The sequence below is a fragment of the Rhinoraja longicauda genome, chromosome 17, assembly GCF_053455715.1.
Source record: "Rhinoraja longicauda isolate Sanriku21f chromosome 17, sRhiLon1.1, whole genome shotgun sequence".
In the NCBI taxonomy this organism is placed as follows: Eukaryota; Metazoa; Chordata; class Chondrichthyes; order Rajiformes; family Arhynchobatidae; genus Rhinoraja; species Rhinoraja longicauda.
The window spans coordinates 27100121-27116144 of NC_135969.1; the positions used below are offsets into that span (position 1 = coordinate 27100121).

A 16024-nucleotide genomic window follows, 5' to 3' on the forward strand; every position below is an offset into this window, starting at 1 on the left:
TCGTATTTTCATGGCTTCCAGTGTTTGGTGTGAAATGGCAAACTATGTTTGTGGCAAGTGCCCTTTCCATTGTTTGTGTTGCTCAAACCTGTTGAGTTGGATGAAGGTTGAGCGCCCGTTTTAGTCCCAATTACTGTCCTTATTTGCTCCTTATTGTATGCATAGCCCAGCAAAAATCTGACCCTGTTATCCTTGAGTGCTTAAGTTGCCCGTCCTTTTTCAGTGTGTTCTGTAACCAGTTCTCTATGGTGCCATTCTTTGTCCTGTCCAGCATCTTTCATGATCTCCAATAAGAATGCAAATGGTGTTTCCAAATTCATACTATTGTTGCTGTTGCAAATTGTCTTCCTACATTTTATGTGACCTTGTGACTCTATAGCTGTTGCACCTGAAGAGCAACAAGTATCTGACGGTAAACAAGAGGCTGCCAGCTCTGTTGGAGAAGAATGCCATGAGGGTGAAACTGGATGCTGCTGGCAATGAAGGCTCCTGGTTTTATATCCAGCCATTCTACAAGTTGCGGTCCATAGGTGATAGTGTAAGTAGAGGACATTGGCTACATAATGTGAAATGCAGAATAACATGAGCTTGAACCACAATGGGTTAGGATGCTTTTAACAAATGGTGAGATTTAAACTTTTGCTCTCGACATGGCTTTAATTTGGTTTAATTTTTTCTCTTGAATATTGTTTTGTTCAAGTTCTACAGAGAGATACAGTACGGAAGCAGATCCTCTGGCCTATCAGTCACTCATTTTTACGCTAATGCCATCACCACTTTATTCTCCCCACATTCCCATTAAATGCCCAGATTCCACCACTTCCCTCTGCACAAAGGTTGTCCACAGCAGCCAATTAACCAAGAACCTGCATGTCATTGAGATCTGGGAGGAAAGTGGATCATCTAGATGAAACCTTCACAGATGCACGGAGAACAAGCAAGCTTCACATAGACAAGCCTGGAGGTCAGAGTGAAACTGGACCTCTCGCACTGAAAGAGCTGTTTTATAAACTGGGCCATCGTGCTGCTGTGCTATAGTTGGAAACACTGGAGCATCCCGTGAGAATATGACATGGAAGTTACAAACAATATTAAAACCAGACTTTAATTTGTTGCCTTTTCCTAATCTGTCTCATTAAGATTTGGCAGATCAGTAAAGTTCTAGTTTTGATCCCTTGTGATCCCGGTGTCTCTGGAGGCAGTAATAAATGCAGTGACTTTCAGAAGAAAGGATATCCCACTCCTAATTGATGTTAGTAGTCCCCCATGGACTACTGTGCTTTGGTGCACAGGAGGATTGTGCTTTCCTGCTGTCTCACTGTTATTCCAGCAACACCTCAAAAGTCGCATTGAGTTCAGAGAAGCCATTGAACACTCAGAATTGTATTCAAATACAGATTTGGCATCTATGAGCCAAACAAGCAAGAAACCTGCTACTGTAAAAGGCCGACCCTTTTAAACCAGATTCCTCTGGCATATTCCAGAGAACCTTTAGTCCAAAGAACTCAATTTGAACATATTGTAATTGAATGAAGATACTGGAGCAATGAAACGTATATCCATTCTTAAATGGTCTCTTTTTTCACCCCAAAGGTTGTGATTGGAGATAAAGTGGTGCTGAACCCAGTGAATGCTGGCCAGCCACTTCATGCCAGCAATTGTGAATTGGTCGACAATCCTGGATGCAAAGAGGCAAGGAATAAACGTTCTATTTCTTTCGTGACACTATACCTCATATGGACTGTTATTCATTAAACAGTATATGCAGTGGACATTTTGTGTTAATGGGAAGTAAACAGAACATCCAGCAGATAGATGAGGTTTCAGTGGTTTTAATAGGACTAATTTTGAAGGAGAATTTTTACCTGTCAAGAGAATTCTATGTGCTTCAAAACACCAGGTGATTATTCTGTACTTGAACTGAGTTGTTTATTATTTAGAAAAAGGCACTATGATGTAGCATTTAGTGGGTACTGCACCGGACTATATGCTCATGTCCTGCTGTAGGATTGTAACCCTCAATCTCCTGATTTCTGAGGGCTTACAAATAAGACAGGTTTGCTAATGGCATGGACCACAGAGTCATAGAGCTTTACACTGACAACGGGCCCCGCAATCCAACTTGTCCAGGCCAACCAAGTTGCCTACATGAGCAAGTCCCATTCACCTGCATTTCTCCCATATCCCTCTAAGCCCTTTCAATTCATGCACCTATCCAAATATCTTTTAACCATCGCAAATATACTGCTTCTTCTCCCACCCCCCCCCACACCCCCTCCCATTTTCAGGCTTCTGAATGGTCCTTCTATAAGCTAGGGTACTGTTCGATTCACCTCTAACCCATTCAGGATATTGGACTTTGTCCAAGGAACTGATGTGTTACAAATGTTGAGAACGATACTCTATCATCCCAATTGCTCTATTGGACTGGAGTTTGAACTGATTGTATCTGCATATGGTGTATCTGATCTGTTTGGATACCATGCAAAACAAGGCTTTTCACTGTACCTCACTCAGTACATGTGACAATAATAAACCTAAACCTCAGTACATTTGAATATGACGTCCCAACTTTTGTACTCGACGAAGATGGGTGTTGCAGATGCCTTCTTCACCATTCTGTCTACCTATGTTGCCAGTTTCAGTGTACAATGTATTTGTACCTCTCACTATTCCACAATATTCCCCAGGGCCATGCAATTTACCATGTAAGTTCTTCCCTAGTTGAACTTGTGAACATACATCACTTTACACGTGTCAGATTTAAAGTCCATCTGTCATTCTTTGGCCCTTTAGCCGAGTTGATCCAAATCCCACGGTAATCTCAGAAAATGTTATACACTGTCCACCACTCTACTGATTTTAGTGTCATCAACAAACATTATCAACCATGTCAACTACATTCTCATCCAAACAATTAATACAGATGACGAAAAGGGACAACCACATTAGGATATTTTACATTAGATAAGCACAAATGATAACTGATTCCATCATCAGTTGGCCTCGCAATTGCAAGGGTGTTGACTTATGAAGCTGCCCATATTCTGGAAATGCCTTGCTTGTACTGATTGGGAACACAGATTCTGTGTGAGTGGTTAGAGTCAACTGAAGAAGACTGGTTGAATAATGCTGGGGATCTTGCCGTCACAACTCATTTTAGAGAAAAAATTGACATTTTTACACACAACGGAAAGCAATGAATAGACAAAACTACCTTTTTGGAGGCTGAGATTAGGACAATAGGAACATGAATAACAAACTTGCATTATTTGGAAATTGTGTTTTGCAACAATCTATCAAGTGCAATCAGTTCAATTGAAGTTCTGTTGAAAAGCAACCCCACGCAGTTGTTTTAATCAAGATATGTTTGCATGCTGTCTGTTCCAGGTTAACTCTGTGAATTGCAACACTAGTTGGAAAATCGTGCTGTTCATGAAATGGTTGGATAATAAGGAAGACATCTTGAAAGGGGTGAGCTAATTGGCACTGCCTACAATTTATCTGGATTGAATTATAAACATTGATGTGGCATATTTTCAGATGGCTCCTGGTGGAAGCTGTTGATGACATTGTCCAAGTAACAGATTCTTCTGATGATGGGTTCCAACCTGAAACATTGTCTTCCATGTTCTCCAGGAATGCTGCTGACCCATAGAGTTACTGCAGCATTTGTGTCTATCAACAGAATGGATATCCCTGTCTAGGGACTGCTCTAAATAATGAAGCAGTGTTTGTGATGGTGCTGAGTCCCTTTGAGAGTGTGCAGAAGAAGGGAGCAACCAACCAATCTCCCCACCTGCCTGTTTTATCGACACTATGTATGAGACAGTATGTCGATCCCACCTTAGACTCATAATCCATTTCAGATCCTGAAAGTAATTCATCCTTAACCCCAAAGGGAACCTAAGTGATTTTTATCATCTTTGAGCATACAGGGCTTTTGGCTACAGTAGTTTAGTTTTGAGATACAGTGCGCAAACAGGCCAGCTCACCAAGTCCGTGCCAAACTCCTCAACTCCCAACTCCCCCTGTCCCGCTGCTTCCCCCCCCCCCCAATAGTTTTTGTACTACTCTACGTGCCTTTGTAAATTGCCCCACGGGGACAAATGAAGTGTTTTTGAACTTGAACTTGAACAACAATCCCTGGAAACTGACACTATCCTACATGCACGAGGGACAATTTAAAATGTTACCAAACCAATTAGCCTACACACCTGTACGTCTTTGGATTGTGGAAGGAAACTGGAGCTCCCGAAGTTAACCCACGCAGGCAATGGGGAGAACATACAAACTCCTCAAAAACAGAACCTGTGGTCAGGATCGAACCCAGGTCTCTGGCGCTGTAAAGCAGCAACTCTACCGCTGCGCCTTCGTGTCACCCAGTTGCGAACCATTGCCTTAAAACAAACCCTAATTGATGGTATCTCGGTTACCATCACCAAACTATTAATGCCATTATTTTAATCTCTCTCTCCAAGGGTGATGTTGTGAGACTGTTTCACGCGGAGCAGGAAAAGTTTCTCACCTGCGACGAATATCGGAAAAAGCAGTATGTGTTTCTCCGGACTACAGGGCGGCAGTCTGCTACATCAGCAACCAGTTCCAAGGCACTGTGGGAGGTTGAGGTATGGCATTGTGTTTAAAACATCACTCGTTGTAGTAAGGTGATATTTACACCATGAAAATGTCCACACAGGATGAAACTTGTAACTGGTTCCAGTCGAGGTCTGACATTTGCTTCAGTTAATCAGCAAAATCCTTTCTCCCCATAACTTCCATCTCCCATGTGCCAATAGCATCCCAGACCCCAATAAACTTCTGGGATCGAGGGTCCAATTTCCTCAGCTTGAGGTTGATGGTCTCCATCGATCTAGTCAAGCCTGGTGAAAACAGATAAATAGATGCAAGGATGCATGAGCGGGTGTACAATGTTGCAGCTGTCTCATCGTCCAGCCTTTTGTACCAGCATTTTCTCCACACCCTGTAAAGTGACAATTAATGTCCTTTTGAAATGTTGTTGCCATTGTATTTTCATTTCTTCAGGAATCTGGCCAAATACAATGCTGCTTCCTGGCTGGGTGGATTTTGGATTGTGATCAGCATTCTACTTGCGCTTGGATTCATAAGGTCATAAGTGATAGGAGTAGAATTAGGCCATTTGGCCCATTAACTCTACACCACCATTCAATCATGGCTGATCTATCTCTCCCTCCTAACCCCATTCTCCCGCCATTTCCCCACAACCTCTGTACTAATCAAAACTTACACTTATTCTTTGGGCAAAAAGGAAAGAATGGAGACAAAAATAGCTAAACTAGCTTGTTTTCATTGTTTACTAGGTTGTTCAACATGACCCTTGCCGTGGTGGAGCTGGGCACTGGAACAGTCTCTTCCGCTTCAAGCATTTGGCCACGGGCAATTACTTGGCTGCTGAGGTTGGTGATGTAAGTGTTTCCTTTACATCAGAGTTTTTCAAATTTAACTACTTTGCGATCTCTACAGGGCCTAACGTTGAATTGCTTTTTTTTTCAGGCTAATCCAAATTACCAGGAAGAGTGTCAAGAATCCCGATCATCGGTGAGTGAAGTTCATGTCATTCATGATACGAGACAGCTAGGCACTGCATATTCACGAGTAGTGTCTATGATCGTCATTGAGCCAAACGGCAATGAACCAGGCTCTTCAGCTTACTGTGCAGAAAAGAACGGCAGATGCTGGTTTACACTGAAGATAGACACAAAATCCTGGTGTAACTCATTGGGTCAGGCAGCATCTCTGGAGAAAAGGATTAGCTGACGTTTCGGGTCGAGACTGAACCAATGTTTCGGGGCGAGCGTCTGAAGAAGGGTCTTGACCTGAATCGTCACCTAGTCCTTTTTTCCAGAGATGCTGCCTGACCTGCTGAGTTATTCCAGAATTTTGTGTCCACCTTTATCTTACTGAATCCACGCCAACTACTAATCACCCATTTACATAAACCCTTCATTAATCCAATTTTAACTTCCCCACATACCCATCAACATTCCCCCAATTCTACCATCTACATGTGCTTGGGGTTGGGTGAGTAGGTTTGGGGGGGAGGGGGGGGGGTGGATGGAATATACAGTGGCCGATTAATTGACCAACCCACATGTCTTAGGGATGTAGGAGAAATTGGAGCACCTGGAGGAAACCCACGCTGCCATAGGGAGCCCATATAAGGTTTCATTAGATAGCACTGGATGTCAGGATTGAACCTGGTGCTGTGAAGGCAGCAGGTCCACTAGCTGAACCACTCTGCCAAGAATTTCCTGAAAGCATTGTTATTCCCCTGGCTTTCAACAATGTTTCCAGATGAGGAAGTATCGAATTTCAAGCTAATTATAAAGTTTTCAATGAAATTCATCATTGGTGTAAACTCCTAATGGATTTTAAGGTGTCACCACGCAGTGATGGAATTGAATATTCCTCCATCTTCAGAGGGAGGTGGAATTGATCAAACTCTTACCCTTTGTATTCAAGTTTAAAAATAGGAACAAAGCAATTGCTAAATGGAAAGGGATGAGATTCATTTATTTTGAGTTTGTTCAATCACCCTGACACATGATAAACTAGAATGATTTATTGTCTCACACTGGTAATCAATTACAAGTGATTAATCCATAAGAACATCCATAACATCCTGAAAAGATATAGGAACTGAAGGCTCAGAGTAGCTTATTACAGTAAAGAATGCTGAACGCTCCATGTTGAGTTTCCAATTGTACTTGTATTATCTCGCAAAAATATAACCTTCTGAAAGCTTCCAGGTGAAACAGAGGTTCACCTGCACCTTCTCCAACCTCATCTATTGTATCCACTGTTCCAGATATCAACTTCCCTACATCGGCGAGACCAAACTTCGTTTCAGCGATCGTTTCACAAAACACCTTCGCTCAGTCCGCCTTAACCAACCTGAGGTGGCTGAGCACTTCAACTCTCCCTCCCACTCCCAGTCTGACCTTTCTGTCATGGGCCTCCTCCAATGTCATAGTGAGGCCCACCACAAATTGGAGGAACAGCACCTCGTATTTCGCTTGGGCAGCTTACAGCCCAGTGGTATGAACATTGACTTCTCTAACTTTAGATAGTTCCTCTGTCTCTCTCTTCCCCTTCCCAGTTCTCCCACTGTCTTCGTCTCCACCTATATCCTTTCTTTGTGCCGCCCCCCCTGACATCAGTCTGAAGAAGGGTCTCGACCCGAAGCGTCACCCATTCCTTCTCTCCAGAGATGCTGCCTGACCTGCTGAGTTACTCCAGCATTTTGTGATACCTTCGATTTGTAGCAGCATCTGCAGTTATTTTCCTACACATCCTACCTTCTGAAAGCTAATAATTTAAAAGGAGAACAACTTAGAACTGTTAATAAAGAGGAGGCTTGTAGTGGGAAGTTGGTTTCCTTTGAATAAAGATTTCAAATGCTCGTGTATTCAGATTGATAGATGAGACTAACTTTTTAATGGAACCTTTAGAGTTGAAGCCTCATTCATTTTACGAACTTAAGGTGTCAATTATTACTCCACGAAACACCTGTACCAAAAATAAGGCGCAAAGTTCTGGATTACTCAGCAGGTCAGGCAGCATCCCTGGAGAACATGGATAGGCGAAGTTTTGGGTCAGGACCTTTCTTCAGCTCATAAAGTATAGATGAGTAGAAGAAACTGAGGGTAGTTGATGGGAATGTCAGAGTAATAAAATAGTGTAAATGGTGCTTGATGCTCAGCATGCACTCATTTGGTCAAAGGACCTGTTTCCATTCTGTGACACACGTGATAAAACCTAGAGTCCATTCCTGGTTTGATGTGGTCAATGAGCTGAAGCCTCTGCTGTGTAGTAGAATTCTAAAGGCTAATGATTCTCATGACCAATTGTTGACAACTTCTCTGGGGCTGTTTTCTTTCTCCTGTGTTGATGGCCCTGGACTGTGATTTGCTCATAAAATGTCATTGCAACTTTCGGAGAGGACTGAAAACTTGGAAACATAATTATCAATGACAATATGGGAAGACCAAGGTAAACCTAGTAGTAATGGGAGGGCACCTGGCAGCTGAGGTTCAACAAAGAAATGTGAAGTTGGTACATTAGTTGTGGAAATTTTGAGAAGATCTAATCTGATCTAATTGCACAATTTAAGATGGACACGGGAACTGAGCAAAAAGTGTGCTTCAATATTACAATAAGGAATAGAAGGAGGAGTGGATAATTCATGACTGCTCATTTTTTCCATAAGATCATGGTCGATATTTTACCTCCATGCCTCCTTCCTGCTCTCACCCCTTGATTCCCTTGTATCCAAACATCTATCTCAGCTCAACAATTTCAGCTTATTCTCTCCCGAGCATTATGGGTTAAGAAGATTTAATCAAACATTTGAATTTGTGATAAATAGTGGGATTCTGTAAGCAAAGCTGTAGAGACGCCGAGGGCACAAACACAAGGCAAAAGAACCAGTTCTAATTTGAGTAGGAAAGAACTGCAGATGCTGGTTTAAATCAAAGGTAGACACAAAATGCTGGAGTAACTCAGCGGGACAGGCAGCATCTCTGGAGAGAAGGAATGTGTGCCGTTTCGGGTCGAGACCTTCAGACTGATTCAGACAGCATTTTGTGTCTACCTCCACTTCTAATTTGATTTGTCATGCATGGGATGGTAGAGACAGCTGATTCAATAATGGCTTTCATAAAGGATTTAAGTAAATGGCTGAAAGGAGGAAATGTTGTAGGGCTGTGGAAAAAAAGGATTAGAGGAATAGGTAGCCCTTTCAGAGAAATAGTGCAAGGCCAATGAGCTAAAAGGCCATTGCATTTGTGTTAGGATTACATGGTATTAAGAGATGTCTGGCCATGTACAAATGACAGCAAGATAATGTAGGACACTTCCAAGTTCCAATCTTATCACCCCACCTCCCAACTCCCCACCATGTTCCCCGTTACCAATCTTACCCTCATTTTGTTTTTCTGTGCTAAAAAAAGTTGCTAATAATTCTCCAATAGCATGACATAGTTTTGTAATATTTGGACTGCTGACAAATTGGGTGAAAGGCCATGTGGCTCAAAGGTAATTGGGTCTTGAGTTTAACATGGATTTCCACTTGGCTAACCGCTTCATATTTGAAAGGTTTCTTTTTCACACGAATGAGCATATCAAGGGATCGATCAATGGGAGACCTTACAATCTTCTTGTTACCATAAATTGTACAATCTTCTAGTACAATAAATACAATTTATTTCCCACATTTGCCAGTTGGGTTTCTTTGATGGTAATCAAGTTTGGTAATTTTCATAGTTTTCCCAACCCTTTAGCTCCTCTGATGAGGATGAGGTGGCACAGCTGGTAAAGCTGCTGCCTCACAGCGCCAGAGACCCAGGTTCGAACCTGTTTGTATATTCTCCCTGTGACCATGTGGGTTTCCTCTGGGTTCAAGGGTTTCCTCCCACATCGCAAAGACGTGTGTGTTTGTTCTTTAATTGACCTCTGTAAAATGCCCCTAGTGTGCAGGGAGTGAATGAGAAAATGGGATAACATAAAACTAGTATGAATGTGTGATCAATGGTATGTGTGGACTCGCTGGGCCGAAGGCCTGTTTCATGCTGTGTCTCCAAAACTAAAGATGCAATTAGTTTTCCCTTGCCTGAGGCCGCTGAACCTGGATTCCACTTCTGGTGAAAGACACAATTTGAGCAGCAGGGGGAGTAGTTACTCTTTCTCACTTGCTCCTGTGCTCACTTCAAAATTGTTCTTTTTAAACCTCAATGCACGTAAATGGGTGCTGAAGCGATCTGTCCCTTACAATCCGACAAAATTCTTAACGTGGAGATGTCTGTACTCATCCCTATTTATACATAAAATGGCTGAATGTGATCAGTTCTGAATAGTTACTGGATTTTAAGTTGACTGCCAACTGGAATTGGATCTTGGCGGCAATGTTAGTTTTACCGATTGCAGATTCACCATTGCTCTGAACAAACATATGCTGAACCTCCTGAAGGGAAAGGCTGCAATACTGTCAATGTTTGTCTTATTGTATTTGCTACATGAATTATCTTTTATTTGCATGATGCATGATGTATGTGCACATTGATGGGAAGGTCAACATTTACTGCCCATACTTGATCACCCTAGGTCATGATGGTGAAACCATTATGGTCCTTTTGGTGAAGGAACTCTGCTATGTCTGTGGGTAGATAGTGTCTGTTTGGACACTAACTCCATGGTCCTGGACCTGGACTGAGAGTGCTGTCCTCCAACAACAATACCCATCTCTTTTCTTCCTGACTTCAGATTTTCAGGTCAAATGTGACACATTTTAGTCAAATGTGCCCTGATTTCATGGGTTGACATTTACACCTTGCCTCCATGTTTGGAAAAGACTGTATAGATATCTGGACATAATACATTTTGATAACTCGGTGCAGTGTATGGCACCTTGCTGACAGGGTGGAATCTAGACAGTTTGGACAAGGTATACAAGAACCCTCAGCTCAGGACCAGGACCATGGAAGATGACCAGCTCCTTATCACATTGTTGGATTGATGTCAGTCAGTGTTGTAACTACTGGAATAGAATCGCTTGGATAGAATCATATCTAGTTCTTAATATCTTCAGCATTGTAGATTATCAAATAGCACTGGGCAACCTTTGATCAAATGAAGCATATTAACTGAAGATTGGCTTCCGTGGAGGTGGGGTTTTGGAAGGAAGCTGATGAAGATCATCCACTTGTTCCTTCGGGAGATGGTTGCAAATGCACTTGTTTGCACCCAGTTTCATCTCCTGCGCTTGTATTGTGCTGTCTGAGAGGGCGCTAATATTCTGAATCCTCCTTGCCTGTGAGCTGCTTAATTGTTCACCACCATTCACAACTTAAAATGGTGGAACTGTGGTTGGGAGGAGACACCTTATTCTGGATAGCAAACTTTCTTTTTATTGAGCATTGAGAATTGTTTGCTTTTGCTCATTTGCACAAATATTTAACCAAGGAACCATTTCAAGTATATTTAAAATAAAGGACTAAAGTGATCCTGCTGCTTGTCCCCGATTCTGCACTCATGTTTGTCTTAGCTGCTGGCTTCCTGATGCCTCCAACATCTCACCCCATCCATCTCTAGCAATGATCCCAACTGCTCCTGAATTGTGTTCTCCTCAATCCAGACTTGTAGAAGCTCTTTGTTTTCATGCCTTATTACCTATGCCTTGACTGTGTATTATCTATGTCTGTCCATAATCTATGCCTCAAAATGTCCAACGACTCTTCAATTTCCCCCCAACATTCTCCCCTTTCTTTTCAAATGCTTTTCCTTATGAACAACCTTTGCCCGAGCATTTAATCAGCTCTTTGGCTTAATTCCATTCTTGTTCATGTGCCTCAGTTAGATCATGTGTGGTTTATCAGGATAATTGTGGGCCATGACCTAGTGTCCCAAGGTGGAAACAATCATTAGACTTGTTCTGGCAAGTTTCACTTGATGAATACTTAAACAAGTCATTTGACTAAATACAAATATCCTTGGTATTATATAAACCGATCCTGCATCAATGAACAAGCTGAGCATTGATAAGCCTGGTTGGCTTCCACTTGGCTAAAGAAGGCCATTCCACTTAGCTTGATAAGGTATTGCATTCATCTAGTGGAAGTTGCTTCAGAACAATTGTTGAAAGTTCAAGTAGAAAATAGCAATACATTATTTTTTATATTGTTTAAGGGAGGTTTGCAAAAATTGGATAAAATGGAATGTCAGATGGATACAGTTTGCCTGTTGCCATGATGCATATCAAATGGATCTCATGCTAGATCTCAATGAAATAAATGCCTGTCATATGACTGTCCACATGAAGGTTGAAGTAATTGCTCTGTACTAAATTGGAAAACATGTTTAATTGAAATAAGTTGGTATTTGACAACTGTAATACACAGACTGCATTGATCTTGGAACTCATGGCTTTACTGTGAGACAGATCTTCCAGATGGATGAACATTTAATGCTTACTCTGGGCAAATGGTAAACTGCCTTCAGAAATATTGACTTCAGACCACCGTTGCTACTGGTAGTCTGAGCACTTACTGATAAGTTTGCCAGAAACAATATTCCTCTCGAGTAAGATTTGTCAGAAGTGCTTGGGGTGAAATGAGGAGAACAATTTTTTAAAGGATTGGAGAGAGAATGTGAACAAGAGAAAGATATCTGATCCTAATTGGGAGGAGGAGGGTAAAAATCTGCAGAGATCACATCCTGCAGAACTCCATCCTTGAACGATGGAGTACATGTAGTTGCAGAGAAGGCCATTCTCCTGAAAAAGAAGATGGAAATTCCTCCATTAATTCATAACGCTACAAAACAAATGCAAGGGGAGATTCCTCATAGCAATAATACGTGACTGGGCACAGGACAGCCACTGTACACTTTCAGCATAAAATTAGCCGGAGAACCTATTTGCTTCAAATCTTATAACTACCATTCTCCAGTAGGTAATGTAGCCTTCTCCCTGCTGCCTCTTGAGAACTTTTTATCTCTATTTTCCGATTTGCTCCACAGCACCATTCTCCAATCCCCCCATAACCAAATGATACAAATTGCAGATTGATTTATAAATAACCGTATCCCACTATCCAGATTGATAGATAGATTTGTAAATAAGACTCAGAATGTAAGAAGCATTTTGTCAGTTCTCATTCCTTTTGGGTATTCAACTTCCATTTTATTGCCTGCTCTCCAGTTGATATGATGACATTTAGTTCAAATATGTTGTTGACTCGGCTTTACTAATCAATGCTGGTAATGCATAAAACAGGATGGGAGGGAAATGGGCAGTAAGAAAGAATAAAATCAGAGATTAAGCAGGGGAAAATAACAAAAATCTGTGAATTGATAGACGAGATATATTCTGCATTTTAATAGTATCATCATACATACTGTTCCCCCACAACACTGATTACACTTCGAGAGGCATAAAGAATGGCGGGTTTTGCTTCCTAAAATGGCGGACATTCAGCTCCGTTGCGTACTGCACTTCAGTATAGGCGATCTCGCAGGAGTGGTCTATCTTACTCCGCGCTATTATCTTTGGTCTGGAATGTTCCCCAAACAGAGATTCATGTGACCTTTTATACAGTTTTTTTCTCTGTTGTTTGTTTGCACTAATTAACCCATAGCAGATTTCACAAAGGCACTCCAGCATTCCTCTATTATCAGAATGCCCGAGGAGCAGACATGAATCAACAGCAGACATGAATCAGCACCTTCAACAGCCTCATTCACGTGCTTGGGTTTTCTTCACAACCAATCCCCATGACCACTCTCCGAAATGTTTTGTTTCCTTTTTACATTCTCCCCTTTTATGATTTTATTCTTTGACATTAAATCGAACTGGCTGTCCGATGAAGTTGTTCAGGCGAGTACAATAAGAACGTTTAAAAGACATTTGGACAGATATATGGATAGGAAAAGTTTAGAGGGATACGAGCCATCTGTGGACAATAAAACTATCTTAGATGGAGTATCTTGGTGGGCATGGACAAGTTGTGCTGAAGGGGTTGTTTCTGTGCTGTATGACTTAACGGCTCAAAGTTTAAAAGCTAAATGTTGCAAGGTCTTAATGTGGACCAATACTAACTGTGAGCTAATAGATTTTGAGAGACCTGCTGAAGATAACAGGTGAGCAGGCATTGTAAATATTTTTTGTGATTTAAATTGCTAAGATATACTCATTACAGTTCTTTACCATATTATCGCAAAACCCTTGTGTGCAATGTCTTCACCAGATGGACTCTGAGCTGGAAGCCTTGAGGAACAGAATAGGCAGTTTCCAGGAGAAGGTGATGTACATGCTGGTGTCTGTACCCGAGGGCAATCACATCTCCTCCATCTTTGAACTCGACACAACCACCCTCCAAAGAGGAGACTCGCTTGTTCCGAGGTATGGCTGGTTTGTGACTTGCTGGAGAGCAAGTTTATATACAGAGTTTTACAGATGACGTAATCAAGGAATGGCTGCATATTTTTTGCCATATTATAATTTTTTTAATTTATCTTTTGGTGAATAGAGCAATGTTTACATACATCTGGTGAAATATTTTGCTGACATATTGTCCTCATAATCTGCAGTGTTGGAGTTATAAATACAATTTGATGAGATTCATAATAGAAAAAGACACTTGATCTTGAAAAATTTGTTAAAAGAAGATGATAATAACCTTTTGCTGCTAATTTGGTAGACAATTTGTGCACTGATCTAATGAAAGGTAGACATGCGTTTTCCTCCTGCCCTTTTTAACCTCTGGATGGCTCAGTATTTTAGAGCTAATGGATCTTGTGAAAGAGTGGTCAGCTACAGTTACAGTTTAGTTTATTGTCACGTGTACCGAGGTACACTGAAAAGATTTTGTTGCGTGCTATCCAGTCAGCGGAACGACAATACATGATTAAAATGGAGCCATTTACTGTGTATAGATACATGATAAGGGAATAACGTTTAGTGCAAGGTAAAACCAGAAAGTTTGATCGAGGACAGTCCGAGGGTCACCAATGAGGTAGGGATTAGTTCAGGACGGCTCTCTGGTTGTGGTTGGGTGATTCAGTTGCCTGATAACAGCTGGGAAGAAACTGTCCCTGTTTCTGAACTGTCCCTGAACTGCTCACTCTTGTAATGTTGGGGAAATTACAGACAGTTTGCACACAGCTCGGTTTTCTGAGTACCATTCCAGCTGTCCAACTGAATAAATATCAAACAGGATATCTTAAATCACACTGTTGTATACCTGAGCAAGAAGATAGGACTTTCTTTTAAGATCCTATCCCAAAGGTGCCGCCTCCTGACAATGCAGTAGATCGTGAACTGTGGTGAAGGGTCAGTCTACAGGCTGAAAGCTGTGGAATTGGATTCAAACCCGTAGATCAAAATTTAATACTTTCAAAATTGGGGGAAAAAAAGAGAATTTAAAAAAAATTATAAGACATAAAAGACATATGGTACACTTACTGATTTCGAAGCTCCCTTACAAAATGTCAGCACCTAACCCACCACGAGGCCCGTAGCTCACGCCAGGGTCATTATAATCGCATTGTTTGAATATTTAAAAAATTGCGACGTGCAAAAACCACCGTTATAGCACTATAAATAGCATTCACAACGTTATTCAATGGGGGGTGCGACAACAGAATGAGACATCGTTAAAATAGGTGAGCAAACTAGATTTTTATTTCATGATTTTAAGTTCTATTCATTATTAAGTATTTCAATGGAAAGCTTAAACACAAAATATAAACTATAAAAAACCCCAATAAATATAACAACGGTTAGTCTGCTTTTAATTCACACATTTAACACATGACCAAATTGACGCCGCTACTCACCTATATCTATCTATTTATCTTCTATATCTCTATATACTAAAACTCTAGTTTGTTTGTTCCTGAACTACAACCAAAACGGTACACGATAGCGTAACAATTTTGGCCCACTTTACTCACCGTCGTCCCTTTCGTGCTAATGGAAGAAGTTTCATTGAAATCGGTGTTATATTTTTAAAGTTATTCACATTTTAAAGTTTAAATCTATCTCCTAGGGAGGGGGAGGGAGGAGCGAGGATAAGGGGGGTTGAGGGGGATGAAGTGGGAGGGAGGGGGAGGAGGGAGGGGGTGGAGAGGGGATGGGGAGGAGAGGGCGCTGCACCAATGCAGGAGAGGTTTGGGCCCAATGGGTCCACTTGGTCTAGTATATTACTAAAGTTCTTATCTTGTTTGTTCCGTAGTTGTTTCTTTGTGCGGTTGTTTGTGCGCTTTTCATCCACAAAAAAACGGTACACAAAATAAAGGTACACCACAGCATGGCAATTTTAGCACTGCCTTACTCACCTTTGTCCTGGGGAAACCTTAATCCAAGTTTCATTCAAATTGGTCTTATATTTTTTAAGTTAGAGAGATTTTAAAGTTTAAATGTGACCTTATTAAACCGATGCTTGCCATGTTCAGCATATGACATCACAATGGGACCCGCCCGAGTGAC

The 16024-nt window shown here is 41.4% G+C and overlaps 1 protein-coding gene across 12 annotated transcripts in view; it reads left to right on the plus strand.

Moving 5' to 3' along the window:
* LOC144601899 (inositol 1,4,5-trisphosphate-gated calcium channel ITPR1) overlaps positions 1-16024 on the plus strand; it is a 446238-nt gene that overhangs the window by 153064 nt on the left and 277150 nt on the right. For all 12 annotated transcript variants that reach the window (XM_078414430.1, XM_078414435.1, XM_078414436.1 and 9 more), the window contains exons 6-12: positions 380-538; positions 1594-1692; positions 3391-3474; positions 4482-4628; positions 5343-5447; positions 5536-5580; positions 13782-13936. In XM_078414430.1, coding sequence (XP_078270556.1) covers positions 380-538; positions 1594-1692; positions 3391-3474; positions 4482-4628; positions 5343-5447; positions 5536-5580; positions 13782-13936 — 794 coding nt within the window. The remainder of the gene's footprint in view (positions 1-379; positions 539-1593; positions 1693-3390; positions 3475-4481; positions 4629-5342; positions 5448-5535; positions 5581-13781; positions 13937-16024) is intronic.